This window comes from Danio rerio, chromosome 8, assembly GCF_052040795.2.
Source record: "Danio rerio strain M-AB ecotype USA chromosome 8, GRCz13ab, whole genome shotgun sequence".
In the NCBI taxonomy this organism is placed as follows: Eukaryota; Metazoa; Chordata; class Actinopteri; order Cypriniformes; family Danionidae; genus Danio; species Danio rerio.
The window spans coordinates 55,254,951-55,274,250 of NC_141028.1; the positions used below are offsets into that span (position 1 = coordinate 55,254,951).

Sequence of the window (19,300 nt, forward strand, 5' to 3'; positions counted from 1 at the left end):
CGGCGCAAAGCAGATTTTCCCATCCTTAAATTAGCAAAAATGCGTTCTGACATGCCCTGAAAGCGTTTGCGCCCTACGTTTTGCGCTCTGCGCATGGACCGTCAAAATAGAGCCCTAAGAGTTTTATAAAGAAACACTGTTATTTTACAGACTTTTCAGAGGTTATTATGATCAAACACCATCAATAAAGTAACTGCACTAAAAGTTCTAGAGAAAAAATGTTAATTAAAACAATTTTCCCTAAACCATTACGATTAAACACCTTTGATAAAATGCCAATACATGCTCAATGTTGTAATTTAACAGTTGTATTTTGGATCAAAAAAGGTCTGGAAAAAATAACATACAAGATACAACTGATTCAAATTCTCACAACTTTAAAATTACAATTGCTACATTTTATTTAATACTATTTAAAGGATGTAAAACATGTCGAAGTTTACGTCAAATGGAATGATTCAGTCTCAAATCTTAAATGAAAAGGAAACTGTAATGTTAAGGGGACGCTGACAAACGAGTGCGGATCCAAATGCAAGTTTATTACACAGAGATGGTCAGGCAAGCAACAGTCTCTCTTTTTGTGGCGTTTCCCTGCAGGATTGTTATAGCATCTCAATCGCTGCAAAGACACAGGTATCAGTCATTTGTCAATTGACTCATACTTACAAACTGCCATTCTTCTAATTCATTCTTCAAAGTATATATTGTCATATTGCATAGTCCTGTTTAATATATGTTAATATGTACAGATCAGAAAAAGTATGCTGCTTTACACTTTATATCGATAACTAAATTAGACACTTGGCTTCTATCTAACAGGCTGTGTGGTGTGCTGCATATAATAACTTAAGTAAACGTAATACGATCTCATTGACCCTGAGTCTCCCATTCATTCTCAGCTAAAATCAGGAATTCGTTTCCTGGTTTCCCAAAATCTGAAAGGGTCACTGTTTGAGCTTCAAAAGGCTCTTTCTAAAGCTTCATTTTTCTTTCTCGATCAGAAGTATCCATTACAGACTCCCAAGAGACATATGGAGGAGGAAACTCTTTAGAAATGAGCCATGGCCATTCAGCTAACCTTATAACTAAACAGATTTAGGCAGAGTTAATGATTTAACTTACAATCTCAATGACTGCATTAAACTTAAATGTGTGTGTGTGTGTGTGTTTAATTGTTCAAACAGACGAGGTCGTGCTGAAGTTTGAAGATGGACGTGTGCGAGCCAGGAATGTGCTTTATGACACCCTGCCTGTTATTATTCATGGAAACGGACCCACAAAAGTATGAGGCTAAGGACTGCTTGGTTGTTTTTTACCACATCAGCAATTTATGACTATTTCAGGTCAAGATCAATGTTGATCGCACTTTATTTTAATGTATAATTCACACTATTAACAAACCGTTTACTTTTTAGTTCAATATATTACTAATAAGCTGCTTATTAATACCATTGTGGAAGATAGTAGCATCTGTGTGCAAGTCCAATATGAACTAAAGATAGCTGATATTGTGCTGCATCTTCTTTTGTTTAAAGGTAACTGTGTAGTTACTAATGCCGTGAAGATCTGTTTGCTAATTGTACACACATGAACACATGAGTGCATTGAATGACTTTACGTTTTTGTGAGCTAAACTAGGTTTTTGTAAACTGAGCATTGTATCAGTTGATGAAATATGGTTATTTTCTTTAAATTTAAACAGTCCTATAAAACTTCCGTATTTTTACAGAAAATTCCTGGCAACCACTGCTGGTATTTTTCCGTAAATATAACAGACTTTTTTAACAGTGTAAATGAATTAAAGCTAAATTATAAATGTTGTGTTGATTGAACTAAACAACATTACATTACCTTTATGTAACTAACTTAAGTTCACTCAAATAAATATTTCACTCAAACTTAAGTTCACTCAAATAAATAAACTCGGTTACGTGGAACCTGTTGACATAAAAAAAGTTAGTTAAAGCCAACATATAATTTTTTTTGGAGTATAAGGTGGTAGTAGGGTTTAGATATTGGCAACTCAAGCTCATTCTGAAAATGTAGTCCCGCGGACGTTTCTGGAGACAGCGGAATACGTCCCGGGGGGTACGTACGGCCGCGTTTATTTTTTTCAAGCGAACGCTGTGGGGTGGTGTGACGCTGTTCCCTTTCACGCTTGCCTTACCTCCTTGTGGAGGGCTTCCCCGCTGCAACCCGTTTGTCCACTCAGCTCAGCGCGTACGTCGGCAGGCTCGAGATGTGGAGAGGGGTTGACCACGTCGACCGGTTTCGAGTCCGGGAAAGAGCAGCTCCAGCAATCAGGTTAGACAAAAACAGAATCCCAAAAATTAAGTGAACGAGTTTCGTGACAGGGTGAGAACGCGGCGAAATCCGAAAACGCGGTGGAATAATAAAAATCAGGGCTTTTTTTTTTTTTGGACGGCTTTTGTGAACTGTTGCTCGGGTTTAGGGAAGCGAGCAGGCGGGCGGGTCGATCGGTAAAATCGGTTGGGTTCAGGGAAGGAGGAGGGCGAGTCGGTCGATTGGCCGGTCGCGCAGTCAATCATGTATTCCGCGGTCTCCAGAAACGTCCGTGGGACTACGTTTCCACAATGAGCCTGGGTTGGATATTGGGTAGGTTTAGGGATGTAAAATAAGATCATACTTAATAAGTGCTAATAAACAGTTTATATATTTCCAATAAGAGACGATACAATATAAATACATGAATATTAATAAATATTTTTCCCCACTAAATACTGGAAGGCTATATTCCAGAGTTTAGAAGCCATAAATGAGAAGGCTTGACCTCCTTTAGTAGACTTAAGGCCCATGCACACCGAGACGTTTTTTGCTTGCGTTTTCCATAGATGTTTAACGCCTTGTGACTAAATAGAGGACATCAATGTGATCGTGCACACCAACATGCAAAATGGCAGGCGTAAAAGCATCATTTTTTAAAAACGCCCCATGCTCGTTTTTTTGTTTTGAAGCGTCGCGTGAAAAGTATGTTAAAAGTATGAATGGAATTCGGATGTACTACATTCGACATTTTGTCGTGGTCACATGACTTACCTGCGTCAATTGCGTCGCGTCACTCCCATTCATGAATTCTCTCGTGGGGCATCATGGGATAGCGCAGCGTGCATGGGATGCGCACTTCAGAATCTTGCCAGAAGTCATCCGGGTACTTCTCACATACTGATTTTCGAATTCTATGGCTGCGTCCGAAACCGCATACTTCCATACTATATAGTATGCTAAAATCAGTATGCGAGCAGAGTAGTATGTCCGAATTCTTAAAATTCGAAAATCAGTATGCGAGAAGTACCCGGATGACTTACTACTTCCGGCGAGATTCTGGAGTGCGCATCTCGGATTCGGACGGTTTCGGTTTCGGACGCAGCCTATGAATAGTCAACTTTGTCTTCTTCTTTGTTACAAGCGGATGTCAGAAGCTTAAAGTAGTGCAGCACCATGTAACGTCAAGGAGTGGTTTTGCATACTCTTCTGCTCGACGCCAGTGAAAATTGCTTGGGTTTGAATCCTTGAAAAACGCTGACGATTAACGCAAGCGAAAAGCGTCCCGGTGTGTACGAGCCTTAAGAGAGGAGATGATGTTATTTTGTTATGTAAATGACCGTAATATTCAGGCAAGATCTTCTTTAACAACTGTCTTCAGTTCAACCTGATTTATTTTGTGCTCTTTTTTTTCTTCAGCTTCAGATAAACTACCTAGGGAACTACATCCCGAATCTGTGGACATTTGAGACTGGCTGCACAATGTGTAATCAGGATCGGCGGCTGCTTTCCGGACTGCAGGTCAGCCCTTTACACTCATTCATTGTTTTCATGGTTTCGATTTTACGCTTATCCTTGAGATATGGTTGTGTTTGTATGGCTGTATTAAATAATTGCATTCAAATCCACTTTTAGGGAGTCATGATTTATGTCAATGATGCATGTATACAGAGTACATGTGGTCATTAATTACAAATGTATTATTACAACTTATTAAATATATTTATATTATAGTCATTGTTGGTATAACTTAATCTAATGAGTTCACCTTGGCCACATTTTGGCAAAAATGAGAACAAAATAGTGGAAAATGGTCATGGTTTAATTAAAAAGGTAGCAATTTAATCAAACGTAGCAGCTTATTTTTAAGTTGATGGAAAATTTGTGAATACAATATGTCATTTTTTCTTCTGCATGTTATGTTATTATGTTTTGGTCTTTATATACTATATAATCATATAGTATATAATATTACAAATAATATTAATATAGACAGTAGTTGGTAACTTAAATCACTGTTTATGCATTTAAAATGAAGTACTGAAACAGTATATACAGTTGAAGTCAAAATTATTAGCCCCCCTGAATTATTAACCTCCCTGTTTATTTTTTTACCCAATCTCTGTTTAACGGAGAGGAGATTTTTCAGCACATTTCTAAACATAATAGTTTTAATAACTCATCTCTAATAACTGATTTATTTTATCATTGTCATGATGACAGTAAATAATATTTGACTAGATATTTTTCAAGACACTTCTATACAGCTTAAAGTGACATTTAAAGGCTTAACTAGATTAATTAGGTTAACTAGGCAGGTTAGGGTAATTAGGCAAGTTATTGTATAACAAAGGTTTGTTCTGTAGACTATCGAAAAAAATGTTGTCCTTAAAATGGTGTTTTAAAAATTAAAAACGGCTTTTGTTCTAGTCGAAGTAAAGCAAATAAGACTTTCTCCAAAAGAAAAAATATTATCAGACACACTGTGAAAATGTCCTTGCTATGTTTTAAACATCATTTGGGAAATATTTAAAAAAGGAAAACAAATTCGAAGGGGGCAAATGATTCTGACTTCAACTGTATATAAAATATACACAGCTAGGCCCATAAATATTTGGACGTCAACACAATTCTAATATTTCTGGCTCTACACACCAACACAATGGATTTGAAATTAAACAAACAAGATGTGCTTTAACTGCAGAGTGTCAGCTTTAATTTGAGGGTATTTACATCCAAACCAGGTGAACGCTGTAGGAATTACAGCAGTTTGCATATGTGCCTCCCACTTCTTAAGGGTCTAACTGTCTTCAGCTCCTGTTTTTTCTCGGGGCATTTTCCCTTCAGTTTTGTCTTCAGCAAATGAAATGCATGCTCAATTAGATTCAGGTCAGGTGATTGACTTGGCCATTTCAAAATCATTGTGTTGGTGTATATTTATGGACCTAACTGTATGTATATATATATATTGTCAGAATTATTAGCAGCCCTTTGAATTTTTGTTTCTTTTTTAAATATTTCCCAAAGGATGATTAACAGAGCAAGGACATTTTCACAGTATGTCTGATAATATTTTTTCTTCTGAAGAAAGTCTTATTTGTTTTATTTTGGCTAGAATAGAAGCAGTTTTTAATTTTTGAAACAACATTTTAAGGTCAATATTATTAGCCCCTTTTAGCTATATTTTTTTCGATAGTCTACAAAACAAACCCCTTATTACACAATAACTTGCCTAATTACCCTAACCTGCCTAGTTAAGCTAATTAACCCAGTTAAGCCTTTAAATGACACTTTAGGCTGTATAGAAGTGTCATGAAAAATATATGAGGGAAAAAAATAAACATGGGGGCTAATAATTCTGACTTCAACTGTATATATACACTATATATTCAGAATTAGAGAGCTTGGACTGAATATTGGTTTGCTATATTAATAATTTTTTATTGTGCCTGTTTTCTTTTCCTTTTTTTTGTCTGCAGGAGAGTGAATATCCTGTGGTGGTCATTGGGATCTTCATCCAACAGCCCACACCCTTCGTCACCGTCTTCTTTGAGCGGTTATTTAATCTGAAATACCCCAAAAACAGACTCAAGCTCTTCATTTATAATCAGGTAAAATATGATGTTCAGATTTGCCATAGGAGTGGCACGGTGGCTCAGTGGTTAGCACTGTTGCCTTACAGCAAGAAGGTTGCAGGTTCGAGTCCCGACTGGGCCAGTTGGCATTTCTGTGTGGAGTTTGCATGTTCTCCCCGTGCTGGCGTGGATTTCTCCCTGGTGCTCTGGTTTCCCCCACAGTCCAAAGATATATTTACATACGTACATATACATATATATGAACTACGATGCATTTTTCTCGTCCATTTTTAGTTAATTATATTAAATACATGAACTAATGGCACCATATTGTAAACAAGCTCTTAAAAATACTACTGGAATCGTATCTCTTTGTGACTGCTAATAGATTGGCTTTTATATTTAATGCACAATAACCAAGGCTGATGTACATCTGATGAACGTATTGAATATGTGCAGGAAACACATCATGAACAACACATACATGCATTTCTGGATTCTCACGAGTCTGAATACCAGGGTGTGAAGCTGATTGGACCAGAGGAGGACATTGATCCTGTGTCCTCACGTAACCTTGGATTGTAAGTGTGCTTTTTATTACTGTTGTTAATTACAAGCATTTAGTGTTGCTCTAAACATAACCCTCCCCCAAAAGGACCCAAACTAAATCCAGGTTTATTCTTTTCTCCATAAAGATAATTGTAAAGAGAGTATCAGATAATGTAAAGATAACTGTAAAGAGAATATTTTTTTACTGAAACTATGGATTTTTAAAAAGATTTTGTTGGTTGCATTATGAAGGTTAACAAAAACTCTATTTTTTCGTAATTTTTAAAACACATATAATGTCCATATGGTTCACCTTAACACTCAACAGTGGTTTCTCTGTGCTCTGAATGGTCCATTGATTTCTTTTGTGTATTTTTGTTGCAGTGATATGTGCCGAGAAGACATCGACTGTGAATACTTCTTCAGCATAGACGTGGATGTGGTTTTAAAGAACGAAGACACACTTAGAATCCTAATTGAGCACAACAAGTGAGTGAAGCGCCTGTACCTGTTTAATTAGGGCAGATTGTGAATTGTTTAATCTTGTTTAGTTGAAGTTGACGAAGTAAAATAAAATTAAACAACTTAAAAATGTATATAAATATATAGAAATGTTTTTAGGAGATAATTAATTGGTTAATTGTTAATTTAATTTAATTTAATTTTGTTTATAACAAAGTAAAAATATGTAGGAATGTTTTTAGGAAACAGTAAACATGACAAATAGAATTATTTTTCTATTCGATTCGATTTTGATAGTGTGACAGTTTGTCCATCGATTTAGTTGTGCTATTTATTATTTATTTTATTTTATTTACAACCAAGTAAAAATATAAATAAATATTGTTAGAATTCATTAATTGTGACAAATCAAATATTTTTATTTATTTATTTTTATTTAATTTAATATGATAATTTTTTAATAAATTTAATTGTGTTATTTATTAGTTATTTATTTAAAACAAAGTAAAGAAAAGTATATATGTATAAATATATGTTTGCGCTTTTAGACAGCATTAAAATGACAATCAAAATAATGACATTTTTTAGGAAACAATTACATGACAAATAATTTAATTTAATCCACCGGGTGCTCCAAAAAGTATAAAAAACAATGTGGTACAGGTAACATAGGTGAGCTAAACTGTCTGTAGTGTGTGTGTGTGTGTGTGTGTGTGTGTGTGTGTGTGTGTGTGTGTGTGTGTGTGTGTGTGTGTGTGAATGAGTGTGTATGAATGTTTCCCAGTGATGGGTTGCAATAGGAAGGGCATCCGCTGCATAAAACATGTGCTGGATAAGTTGGCGGTTCATTCCGCTGTGGCGATCCCAGATTAATAAAAGGCTAAGCCGAAAAAAAAAACAAATGAATTGAATTGAATTTAATGAAATTTCAAATCATATACAACTATGTAAAATACAGTTAAGCACGTGTTTATAAAGACAAAATAAAAGCTAAACTAAAATAAAACAAAAATTTGAATGTAACAATAAATAATCTATATCTATAACTGAATTATTTATTCAAATGCTTAACATTTAAGTTCTTCAAACTTCTAGATTTCTGCTTCGAACTGATTGTTTTCTTTTTCCTTGCTTGTAATTATTCCATGACCATCCCAGGCCTTTTATTGCACCAATGCTGACCAAACCGGGGCGACTGTGGACGAACTTCTGGGGTGCTCTCAGTGCAGATGGTTTCTACGCCCGCTCAGAGGATTACGTGGACATTGTTCAGGGACACCGCGTGTAAGTTAGTCTTAAAGGTCCTGTGAAGTGTTTTTATCACAGATGTTGTTTTTTTACAACATCATTTTTAATTTTCGAATCTATTTTACATCACTATCTACTAATGTCTCTTGAATATTTGCGTGGATCATGAAGAAAGTGCCTAAAATTCTAAATTCTTAAAAAAAAAAAAATCAGTTGGTCATAAAAAAATGTAGACCAGAGTCTTCAGTGTGTTTACAGATGAATGTGTTGAGTTGTGTTAAATAGGATCTAAAGTTTCATTAATTCATTAAATAGGAGTTTATTTAGTAGTTCTCTGTCTTGTGAAGATATCATGTGGGTAGTCAAGTAAATAGATTCTCTTGTGCTTCATTATAGAGATGTTGAAGCCTAACGTGGCTATAAAAGTGGTCTTAAAACATATGGAAAGTCTTAAAGAGATGATCCAGAGTGTATTTATAAGGCTTGGTTGTGTTTATGGGGTGCAAAGCAATGTGTGCTCATGCTTAATTTGTAGAAAATCACGTTATTTTTTGATATATCCTCCTTTATATCCGCCCCCTAACTTTAGAGCATAGTGATTGGATATTTCCTCGCGGGGAGTTTCCTCATCTCAGCTCATGGACTTACAGGCACATACAGTCAATTCGGGGAGATGTAAACCGCACATAAATTATTTAAACACAAAACCGAGAAAACCGCAATTCACAAGCGCGTATTGAACCGTGGAGGTCATACTGAACGGTTAAATTTTATATTGAGAATTATATTGGTCATTTTTTTTCATGCTTTTTTTTTTTTAAGAAAATTATTCTGTTCATCAAGGCGGCATTCATTAAATGAGAAAAAATATATAAGTGGATAAAAATTTTAAATAACTGGTTTCTCATTGGGCGAGGCAGTGGCGTAGTAGGTAGTGCCGTCGCCTTACAGCAAGAAGGTCGCTGGGTCTCTGGTTCGAACCTCGGCTCAGTTGGTGTTTCTGTGTGGTGTTTGCATGTTCTCCCTGCCTTCGCATGGGTTTCCTCCAGGTGCTCCGATTTCCCCCACAGTCCAAAGACATGCGGTACAGGTGAATTGGGTAGGCTAAATTGTCCGTAGTGTGTGAGTGAATGTGTGTGAATGTTTCCCAGAGATGGGTTGCAGCTGGAAGGGCATCCGCTGCGTAAAAACTTGCTGGATAAGTTGGTGGTTCATTCCGCTGTGGCGACCCCAGATTAATAAAGGGACTAAGCCGACAAGAAAATGAATGAATGGTTTCTCATTGTATGTAGTTTCAAATGAAATTATTACTCCAGTCATTATTGGTTTTATTACTCTTACATTAATAATAATAACATTTTGGGCATCACAGTGGCATAGTAGTTAGCACTATCGCCTCACAGCAAGAAGGCCACTGGTTCGAGCCTCGGCTGGGTCAGTTGGCATTTCCGTGTTCTGTGTGGAGTTTGCATCTTCTCCCTGTGTTCACGTGGGTTTCCTCTGGGTGCTCCAGTTTCCCCCAGAGTCCAAAGACATGCGGTACAGGTGAATTGGGTAAGCTAAATTGGCTGTAGTGTATGTGTGTGTATGGGTGTTTCCCAGTGATGGGTTGCAGCTGGATGGGCATCCGCTGTGTAAAACATATGCTGGATAAGTTGGCGGTTCATTCCGCTGTGGCAACTCCAGATAATAAAGGGACTAAGCCGAAAAAGAAAATGAATGAATGAATGAATAATAATAGTAATATTTAATAATAGAGTGATTTCTAAAGGATCATGTGACCGTAAAGACTGGCAAAATGAAGCTGAAAATCATCATTAAAATAACTGCAATAAAATGTTAAATTATATTATAAACTATTTTTGTTTTCTTTGAATGTGTTTAAATGTAGAAGAAACCTACTTGAGCAAAACACTGGTTTTGTGCCTCGAAATGAATTTGTTTGTAAAAAAAAAAGCAACATTGTACAATGCAGTGATGTTATGTAGTTTCAAAATACAACATATTAACGTTTTAATGTAGAAAATGTCAACATGGGTGTCTTTATGTGCACAAACACAACATATAGGCTCTTATATGCTGTTGTGTCATCACTTATATTGCAAGTCATATCTCTCTGGATCCTCGTTTAGGATGCTTTTCATTAACTGGCTCTCGTGACAAACTAATTGAATATCCCTGGTTGATGACATCATTAACCCACTCCGTTCCCTGTAGGCTTTGCTAAGCTAATGCTGTGAAAGCCAATGTCTCCCTTTGCATTGAACTTTAAGCGTCTTTCATTCAGAGATGTTGTTTATGTTCACACAGCTACATTACACATCAACTAAAGTTTAAAATATCATATCGTAGTGGACCACCTTTTAAAAGCGTCACTCGCTGATTCCTGTATATACCTGGTCTGAGTTTTTAAATGACTATATTGTACTTCTCTATAAGTATGAAGAAGTCTTCAGATTTTGTGCTCATTCTGTGTTTTTCCGCAGTGGTTTGTGGAATGTGCCATACGTCTCTCACATATTCCTGATAAAAGCAGACACGCTGAGGACTGACCTCAAAGATCCAGACCTGTTCAAGTCCACAACGCTGGACCCAGATATGGCCTTCTGTGAAAAAATACGAAACAAGGTCAGACTTAAGAATCTTATAAATATGGCACAGGAACTCACTTGAAGGGATAGTTCACTCAAAACACAAATTCGCTCACTATTTACTTTTTCAAAATCTTTTCTAATTTCTGTCTTGTTTTGAACAAAAAAAGATATTTTGAAGAAAGCTGAAAACCTGTAACCATTGACTTCCATAGTAGAAAAAAGTAATGGAAGTCAATGGTTACAGGTGTTCAGCTTTCTACAGAATTTCTTCCTTTGTGTTGAACTGAATAAAGAAACTCAAATAGGTTTGTGAAAGTGTAGGGAGAGTAAATTTTTAGTTTTTGGTGAACTATCCCTTTAAACATGCCATAAATTGATTATTATTCATCATAAATTTATTATTATTCATATTCTTTATTATCATTATTCAAAGGTTTTTACTAATGTGCATTACTATAAATGAAGAACTGATATTTTCTTTCATTTAAAGTTGTTCTGAACTCCAAATATTTCTATTTGTCAAGAAGTTTTTAATAGTTTAAATTAGAGAATAATTTTAACGATCATTTGTTCTTTGACATATTTGAATAAGATCAGATGGAAGTAAATGTTGTTTTATTGTCACTTTTTTAACACTTGATTTAATGTTATGTGAGCTGAAGTTTAAAATTGAAAATTATATAAACTCATGGCCATTTTATTAGGTACACCTGTCTAACTGCTTGTTAACGCAAATTTCTAATCAGCCAACCACATGGCAGCAACTCAATACATTTAGGCATGTAGACATGGTCAAGATGATCTGTTCAAACGGAGCATCAGAATGGGGAAGAAAGGGGATTTAAGTGACTTTGAACGTGGCATGGTTGTTGGTGCCAGACGGGCTGGTCTGAGTATTTCAGAAACTGCTTATCTACGGGGATTTTCACGCACAACCATCTCTAGGGTTTACAGAGAATGGTCTAAAAAAGAGAAAATATCCAGTGAGCGGCAGTTCTGTGGGCGCAAATGCCTTGTTGATGTCAGAGGAGAATGGCCAGACTGGTTCCAGCTGATAGAAAGACAACAGTAATTTAAGTAGCCACTCAGAACAACCGATCTTCTGATAGCTACTTCCAGCAGAATAACGTGCCATGTTGTAAAGTGCGAATCATCTCAGACTGGTTTCTTTAACATGACAATGAGATCACTGTACTCAAATGGCCTCCACAGTCACCAGAGCTCAATTTAATGGAGGATGTGGTGGAACTGGAGATTCCCATCATGGATGTGCAGCCGACAAATTTAAAGCAACTGTGTGATGCTATCATGTCAATATGGAGCAAAAACTCTGAGGAATACTTCCAGTACTTTGTTGAATCTATACCAAGAAGGATTAAGAATTTCTGAAGACAAAAGTGTGTCCAACCTAGTACTTGTAAGGCATACCTAATAAAGTGGCCAGTGAGTGTATAATGCAATTTGACATTTTTGGATAAATATATTGAGATATGTTTTCTCATTCCCAGGGTGTCTTTATGTTTGTGACAAATATGGATACTTTCGGTCGAGTTTTATCGACCGACAATTACCAAACAAACCACTTGCACAATGATCTCTGGCAGATCTTTGAAAATCCTGTGGTAAGATTACATTTACAAATATTATACTGGAAATGCATCATTTATTGTTAGTTTACGGTGTATTTTTTGTCTTATACTTTTTTTTCTGTGAAACAGGAATGGGAGGAACGATACATTCATCCAAATTATTCCAGAGTTTTAAAAGACGAGTTTATAGAAACAGTGAGTATTCACCCAAGCAATAAAATTACACAATCTATGAATTGACCCTATAAAAGTCACGTAAAATTGCTTTGAAGTGTGTATTTTGAATTCGATGTTTGACACAATCTCAACCGAAACACGAAAAGAGGGAGGGATATAGTGTAGCTCATCCCCTTTAAAAAACAGCCAATAGCGTTTTGCTTGATCTCCGCTCTGCCAGTGAGAATGGTTTGGTGCATTTGACATGAAGCACAGCTGCAGCCGGTGATCTACCTGATTAGCCGAGCGCAGGCGGGGGCGGAGTTGAAAACGAAGCCACCAGGTTGGACACTTCGGGGCTCAAAGTTGCTGCAGTCATGACTGATCACATGGCGTAATCACTTATTTATTTATGCATTTATTGCAATACCAACAAAAGATTCACAGGACAAATAAAACAGAATAAAGTCTTTACAAACTATAGTTCATTATTAAACAATAAGGGAATTATAAACTAAATTTGAGTTGCCTATTTAACAAATACATGAGAAAGATAGGGGAAAACGAGCAGGCACATAAAAAGAAAATAAATATCCACAAATAGAATTATTTTGGATAATAAAAGCATTTAAAAAAAAAGCATTTTAATTCAAAAAGATTGAACAAAAGGAGCAAAATAAATGAACTACACTTTAAGTAGAAATCAATGTCACTTTTAACATTTCTGCAAAAAAAACGGCTTTGACAGAAAATAAAATATTTCATAATCAAATATTTTATATTTAATAAATATATATTTTTTAACTTAATTTGTAAATTAAATATTCATTAAAGGCGGCAACACCAAAGCTCCAAAAATACAAATGTATTAAATTAAAAAAGCTGACACAAAGCGTGTAACGTTTCAAGCCACATGGCTCTTCATCAGACAGTCACACACTTCATCACACACTGTAAGTAAATACACCTGTGGCGCACACTGGCCTCGAATCCCACAGAAGGAGCTCTGGACTATAAGAATAGGAACGATGGCAGAGGAAGCTGAGAGAGGTCCAGGCCTGGACACAGTTATGTTGTGTTTGTTTTTAGTTTAGATGACAGTGTCCGTGAGGACCTGCCATCATTTTTATTAATAAATACCTTTTAAGCTTTGTCGGTTCTCTGCCTTCTTCTTCCCGGTGGCCGTAAAGTTCATTACAGTGGTGCTAAAACCCAGGACAAGGAGTGAACCCTGAGTGTGGGAGAAACTTGTCCGTCTGCCGAGAGCACCGGGGAGGCCAGGGGTGAGTCTGCCTACTGCCGACTCCATGCATGGGGAGGAGCAGGGGACGTGGGGCTCACCACCGTGGGTGGAAAGAGCTGAGAGGAGCCATCCAAAAAAGACAGGGGAGATGCAGCGATCTGCAAAGATGCTGAAGCCTGCTGCCGACCACTGAAGCGGGAGCGAAGCAGGAGACCGGTAATGCCACCACCCGGAAGAGCCGCTGCTGGACACGAAAAGAAAGGCAGGTGGATAGATTCCTTCACTGGGAACCAGCACATCACCAATCTCTCAGCTGGTGGAGGACCAGGAGACAACGTGTCCGGAGAACCTTCCCTCTCTCAGTCTACTCTGTCTTACCTTCTGCTTTTTTCCATCTCCTTTTTTCTCGGCCAGTCTCATATTGGTCTAACGGGTTGCGCTGACCTGTGATGGGGGTATGTGGTGAGGGGGCGGGGCTGAGAGCCGTGGGAATGGAGTGAGGCCGCTATGTAAGTGTAAACACCTGTGGCGCACACCGGCCTCGAAACCCACGGATGGATAGAGGTCCAGGCCTGGACAGTTATGTTGTGTTTGTTTTGATTTAGACAGGGATGTCCATGACGAGCTGCCTTCCCTTTTACTAATAATTACCTTTTAAGCTTCGTCGGTTCTCCGCCTCCGTCTTCCCAGCGGCCTGGTGGCCGTGAACTTCATTATAAGGATGATGATAATAGTAAAATCGAGTCAATAAATATACTCGGCTGGCCATTAATATACCTGGGCAGCCCCCCTCAAGTAAACTCTATGTGTGGGGAGCACTGGATTTATTTGTCGCTTTCTGTGCAGCCGTGTCCTGACGTGTACTGGTTCCCCATTTTCTCCGAAGTGGCCTGCGACCATCTTGTTGAGGAGATGGAAAACTTTGGCCAGTGGTCAGGAGGAGCAAATGTGGTACGTTGTTTTTATGTTTATGCTGTTTTGGCTTTTTTAAAGTCCCCATGAAATCAATAATAAGCATATAATTTTGTTTGCTCACATTGCCAGTTTTGTGGCGAACAATTCATCTTTGCAGGTCATTAAGAAAATTAAATTGCCGTTGTAATCTAAAATTGAAATCTGAAAATGCACTTCCTGTTTGTCTTCAGTTAAATTGTTTAATTACATCTGTGTGAGGTATTGGGCGTGGCTTACATATTTAACCTCGCCCTTCCAGCTGTCAGTTTTGACAACAAACAGAAATGTTGAGAAGGAGGAGTCTGTTTGGTTGTAATAAGTCTCCCCAAACCCTGTTCCTGATCTTTCTTAATGAAAAGCCTACTGCACTACATCCAATCAGCTTGCAGTAGAAAAACAAGCCACGCCCACTACTTTTTATTTTATTAATCTGTTTCTCTAGAAACTGCATCACAGTATGAAAAAAAAGCTTCTGGTTCATGCAGACTTCAAGTAAACTGAATTTCGTGTGTGCTTTTAGGACAATAGGATTCAAGGTGGATATGAAAATGTGCCCACAATCGATATCCACATGAATCAGGTGGGCTACGAGAAAGAATGGCAGAAGTTTCTTTTGGATTACATAGCTCCAGTCACGGAGAAGATGTTTCCAGGGTATTACACAAGGGTAAGCGTTTAATCATTTTTTTGCATTTATTGTAATTGTCTCTTTTGTTTTTTGTTTTTTTTAATGTAGTATTGTAAACATTAACAGAATAACGAACAAACAACACCTCCTTCATGGGTACTTACATGAGTATTTTTATAGTAGAAAACAAAAGTAAGAAGTAAAGTGATAAACAATGGTTACAATACAAGCAAAAATCTGTTTAAATATTTAGTTTAAGTCACAATTATTAGCCCCCTTGTATATTTTTCCTCTATTTTTACTTAACGGAGAGAAAAATTTTGTCAACACATTTCTAAACATAATAGATTTAATAACTCATCTCTAATAACTGATTTATTTTATCTTTGCTATGATGACAGTAAACAATATTTTACTAGATATTTTAAAAGATGCTAGTATTTAGCTTAAAATGACATTTAAAGGCTTAACTAGTTTAATTAGGCAAGTCAGGGTAATTAGGCAAGTATTGCTTAAGGGGGCTAATAATATTGACCTTAACATGCTTTAAAAAAAAAAACTTTAAATAAAACAAATAAGGTTTTCTCAAAGCACAAACCAAGCATGAAGACAAAGGAAATTCTGCTGCTCTGAAAGTTCCAATGAGCACAGCGGCCTCCATCATCCATTTGTGGAAGATGTTTGGAACCACCAGGACTGTTCCTAGAGCTGGCCGGCCATGTTAGCTGAGTGATCGGGGGAGAAGGGCGTTAGTCAGGGAGGTGACCCGATGATCACTCTGGGCCCTATCATACACCCGGCGCAGTGTGGCGCAAGGCATGACGCAATAGTCTTTTGGTAGTTTCAGCTTGGCGCAAGAGTCGTTTTGAGGCGTTGTGCTACGCTGTTTAAATAGCAATTAGCAATAGCATTTTAAATAGCATTTGGTCTAAAAAGGAAGGCGTTCTGAGGCGCAGTGCTGGCATGAGAAACTATAATAGATTTTTCATTAAACCAAAACTAACCCGGTCTAAACTCTGGCGCAGAGTTGCTCCTCGCTTACGCACTGCTTAATAAGCACAAGAGAGCAATAGGCAAATATCTTTACATATGAAAAAAATTCAAATATTAAGGATATATATAGAATATAATAAGAATAGATATAGGATATAAATATAAAGGATTAAAATATTATAAAACATATTATTTTCTAGCCTACATAAATATGAAAAATCACTGCTTTTATGTCTTCTTCATCTCGGGAGGCTTTTTCAGTTCATTCATAACAATTTGATTTGTATAATGTTATTATTATTAGCAGTATTATTTAATATATCCATATTTATATTTGTTTTAATAAAAATAAGCTTAGATTTGCCCACCTGTCAGGTTTTAGACCATATGGGGCACAGCATGTGTTTTAGGATATAACTCAGATTTTTGGGCACATTTTGTTATTATTATTCATTTATTCGTTTGCTGGAAATTAGAGCTGAATTTAGAAATAGCTTTGAAACGAATATTTGCGCTTAACAAACAAAAGTATTTATTTATAGACTAATTGATGCTGTGCGTAAAGGTTTCCCTATCCAAGAGCGAAAGTGAAAGTGATCCATTATCTCTCATTCTCACGCAGTAGATGCTCTGTTTAACAGTTTTCTGTTAAAAAACTGTTAGCTGTTTGCGCTCTTGGTGCGACGCAGCTGACTCTTAAAAGGAAAAGGGAGATGAGACTCTAATTGGTTTATTCTTAAAACACACCTATAACTCATTAAGAAAATAAACTCAACCCTTTTAGACCATGCGCCGAAGCGCAAGGCAGATTTTCCCATCCTTAAATTAGCAAAAACGCGTCCTGACACGCCCTGAAAGCATTTGCGCCCTGCGTTTTGCGCTTTGCGCATGGACCGTCAAAACAGAGCCCTCTGTCTGAGCTCCAGCTTTCTTCTGTGTAGAGAGGAGAACCTTACAGAAGGACAACCATCTGTGTAGCAATCCATAAATCAGGCCTGTATGGTAAAGTGGCCAGACGGAAGGCACTCCCCGCCTGAAATTTGCCAAAAGGCATCTGAAGGACTCTCAGACCATAAGAAACTAAATTCTCTGGTCTAATGAGACTAAAATTGAACTCTTTGGAGTGAATGCCAGGCGTTACGTTTGGAGAAAACCAGGCACCGCTCATCACCAGGCTAAAGCCTGATTTATACTTCTGCGTCAAACACCGGCGTATGCTACGGCGCTGACGCATAGCCCTTCGCCGTGGCCATCGCCGTCACTGACGTGCACCTCTCAAAAAATGTAACTACACGTCGCAACGACGCGTAGCATAAGCTCTGTGATTGGTCGGCTTGGTAGCGCTGACGAGTCTGGGCGGGACCGAGAGGCGCGCGAATGGCGCGACGCCGCGCGAGCGATTGTTTACAAGTGTGGAGTCCCGTGAAGGAGCTCCGGATGGAAAGTTTTGTTTTGTGTTTACCTCATAGTTAAAGTTGTTGCACGTCCGCCGGTTCCTGCCTCAAAATGAGCGAGTTTGAGCCACTTGTACATCCCGGAAGTGTTCAGGAAATGCAAAAAAGTAGCGAAGAAACTTGACACAGAGGAACATTTACACCTCACTGCCAACTAGCGTTTCGGAAGTGTTAATGCAGACCGGCAGAGACAGCGCGCAGAAGTATAAATGCACAGCCACACGCGTTGCCTGCGCCGTGGGTTACGCCGGTCACCTGACGCAGAAGTATAAATCAGGCTTAATACCATCCCTACAGTGAAGCATGGTGGTGGCAGCATCATGCTGTGGGGATGTTTTACAGCAGCAGGAACTGGAAGACTAGTCAGGATAGAGGCATCATGACATATGTACAGAGACATCCTGAATGAAAACCTGCTTCAGAGTGCTCTTGACCTCAGACTGGGGCGACGGTTCATCTTCCAGCAGGACAATGACCCAAAGCACACTGCCAAAATATCAATGGAGTGGCTTCAAAACAACTCAGTGAATGTACTTGAGTGGCCCAGCCAAAGCCCAGACCTAAATCCTATTGAACATCTCTGGAGAGATCTGAAAATGGCTGTTCACCGTCACTTCCTGTCCAACCTGATAAAACTTGAGGGGTACTGCAAAGAGGAATGGGCAAAAATTCCCAAAGACAGGTGTGCCAAGCTTGTGGCATCATATTCAAAAAGACTGTAATTGCTGCCAAAGGTGCATCAACAAAGTATTGAGCAAAGGCTGTGAATACTGATGTACATGTGATTCTTCAGGTTTTTTATTTTTAATAAATTTGCAATAATTTCAAAAACTCTTTTTTCACATTGTCATTATGGGCTATTGTGTGTAGAATTTTGAGGAAATAAATGAATTTAATCCATTCTGGAATAAGGCTGTAACATAAACAAATGTGGAAAAATTAAATTGCTATAAATAATTTCCGGATGCACTGCATGTGTATTTTATGTATTATTTCTGTTTTTGGACTTTTCTCTGTGTTTTCCTCCTGCAGGCTCAGTTCGATCTGGCGTTTGTTGTTCGTTATAAACCTGATGAGCAGCCTTCATTAAGACCACATCACGACGCCTCCACCTTCACCATCAATATCGCTCTCAATCATGTCGGAATTGACTTTCAGGTGAGTGGAAACAATGTCTGCCAGTGCTACAATTACATCAATTAAACAGCTGCCTAATTTATTCAAAATGCATTTTTATATAGGAGTCATCGAAATTAATATTTAAAGGGATAGTTCACTCAAAAGTGAACATTCGCTTACTGTTTACTCTGCCCCATGTGCTTTTAAACCTATTTGACTTTCATTCTTCTGTTAAATGCTTAAGAGGATACTTTAAATAAAGCTGGAAACCTGTAACCATTGACTTCCATAGAATTTGTAAATACTATGGAAGTCAATGGTTACCGGTTTCCAGCTTTCTTCAGAATATCTTCTTTTGAGTTTAACAGAAGAAGGAAAGTCAAATAAGTTTGGAACAAGCGAAGGGAGAGTAAATATTAAGTTTTTGGGTGAACTATCCCTTTAAACCTCTTA

The 19,300-nt window shown here is 37.7% G+C and overlaps 1 protein-coding gene across 2 annotated transcripts in view; it reads left to right on the forward strand.

Moving 5' to 3' along the window:
• plod1a (procollagen-lysine, 2-oxoglutarate 5-dioxygenase 1a) overlaps window positions 1-19,300 on the forward strand; it is a 46,053-nt gene that overhangs the window by 21,469 nt on the left and 5,284 nt on the right. The window contains exons 7-19 of one of the 2 annotated variants that reach the window (XR_015497271.1): window positions 1,185-1,282; window positions 3,703-3,804; window positions 5,763-5,894; window positions 6,318-6,439; window positions 6,792-6,896; window positions 8,028-8,153; window positions 10,604-10,745; window positions 12,220-12,333; window positions 12,430-12,495; window positions 14,546-14,650; window positions 15,174-16,063; window positions 17,201-17,431; window positions 18,006-18,886. Coding sequence is in view for 1 of the 2 variants with exons in the window: in NM_001077742.2 (NP_001071210.2) it covers window positions 1,185-1,282; window positions 3,703-3,804; window positions 5,763-5,894; window positions 6,318-6,439; window positions 6,792-6,896; window positions 8,028-8,153; window positions 10,604-10,745; window positions 12,220-12,333; window positions 12,430-12,495; window positions 14,546-14,650; window positions 15,174-15,320; window positions 18,761-18,886 (1,385 nt within the window). In the remaining variant the exon portion in view is untranslated. The remainder of the gene's footprint in view (window positions 1-1,184; window positions 1,283-3,702; window positions 3,805-5,762; window positions 5,895-6,317; window positions 6,440-6,791; window positions 6,897-8,027; window positions 8,154-10,603; window positions 10,746-12,219; window positions 12,334-12,429; window positions 12,496-14,545; window positions 14,651-15,173; window positions 16,064-17,200; window positions 17,432-18,005; window positions 18,887-19,300) is intronic. The other variant, NM_001077742.2, reaches the window with a different exon arrangement.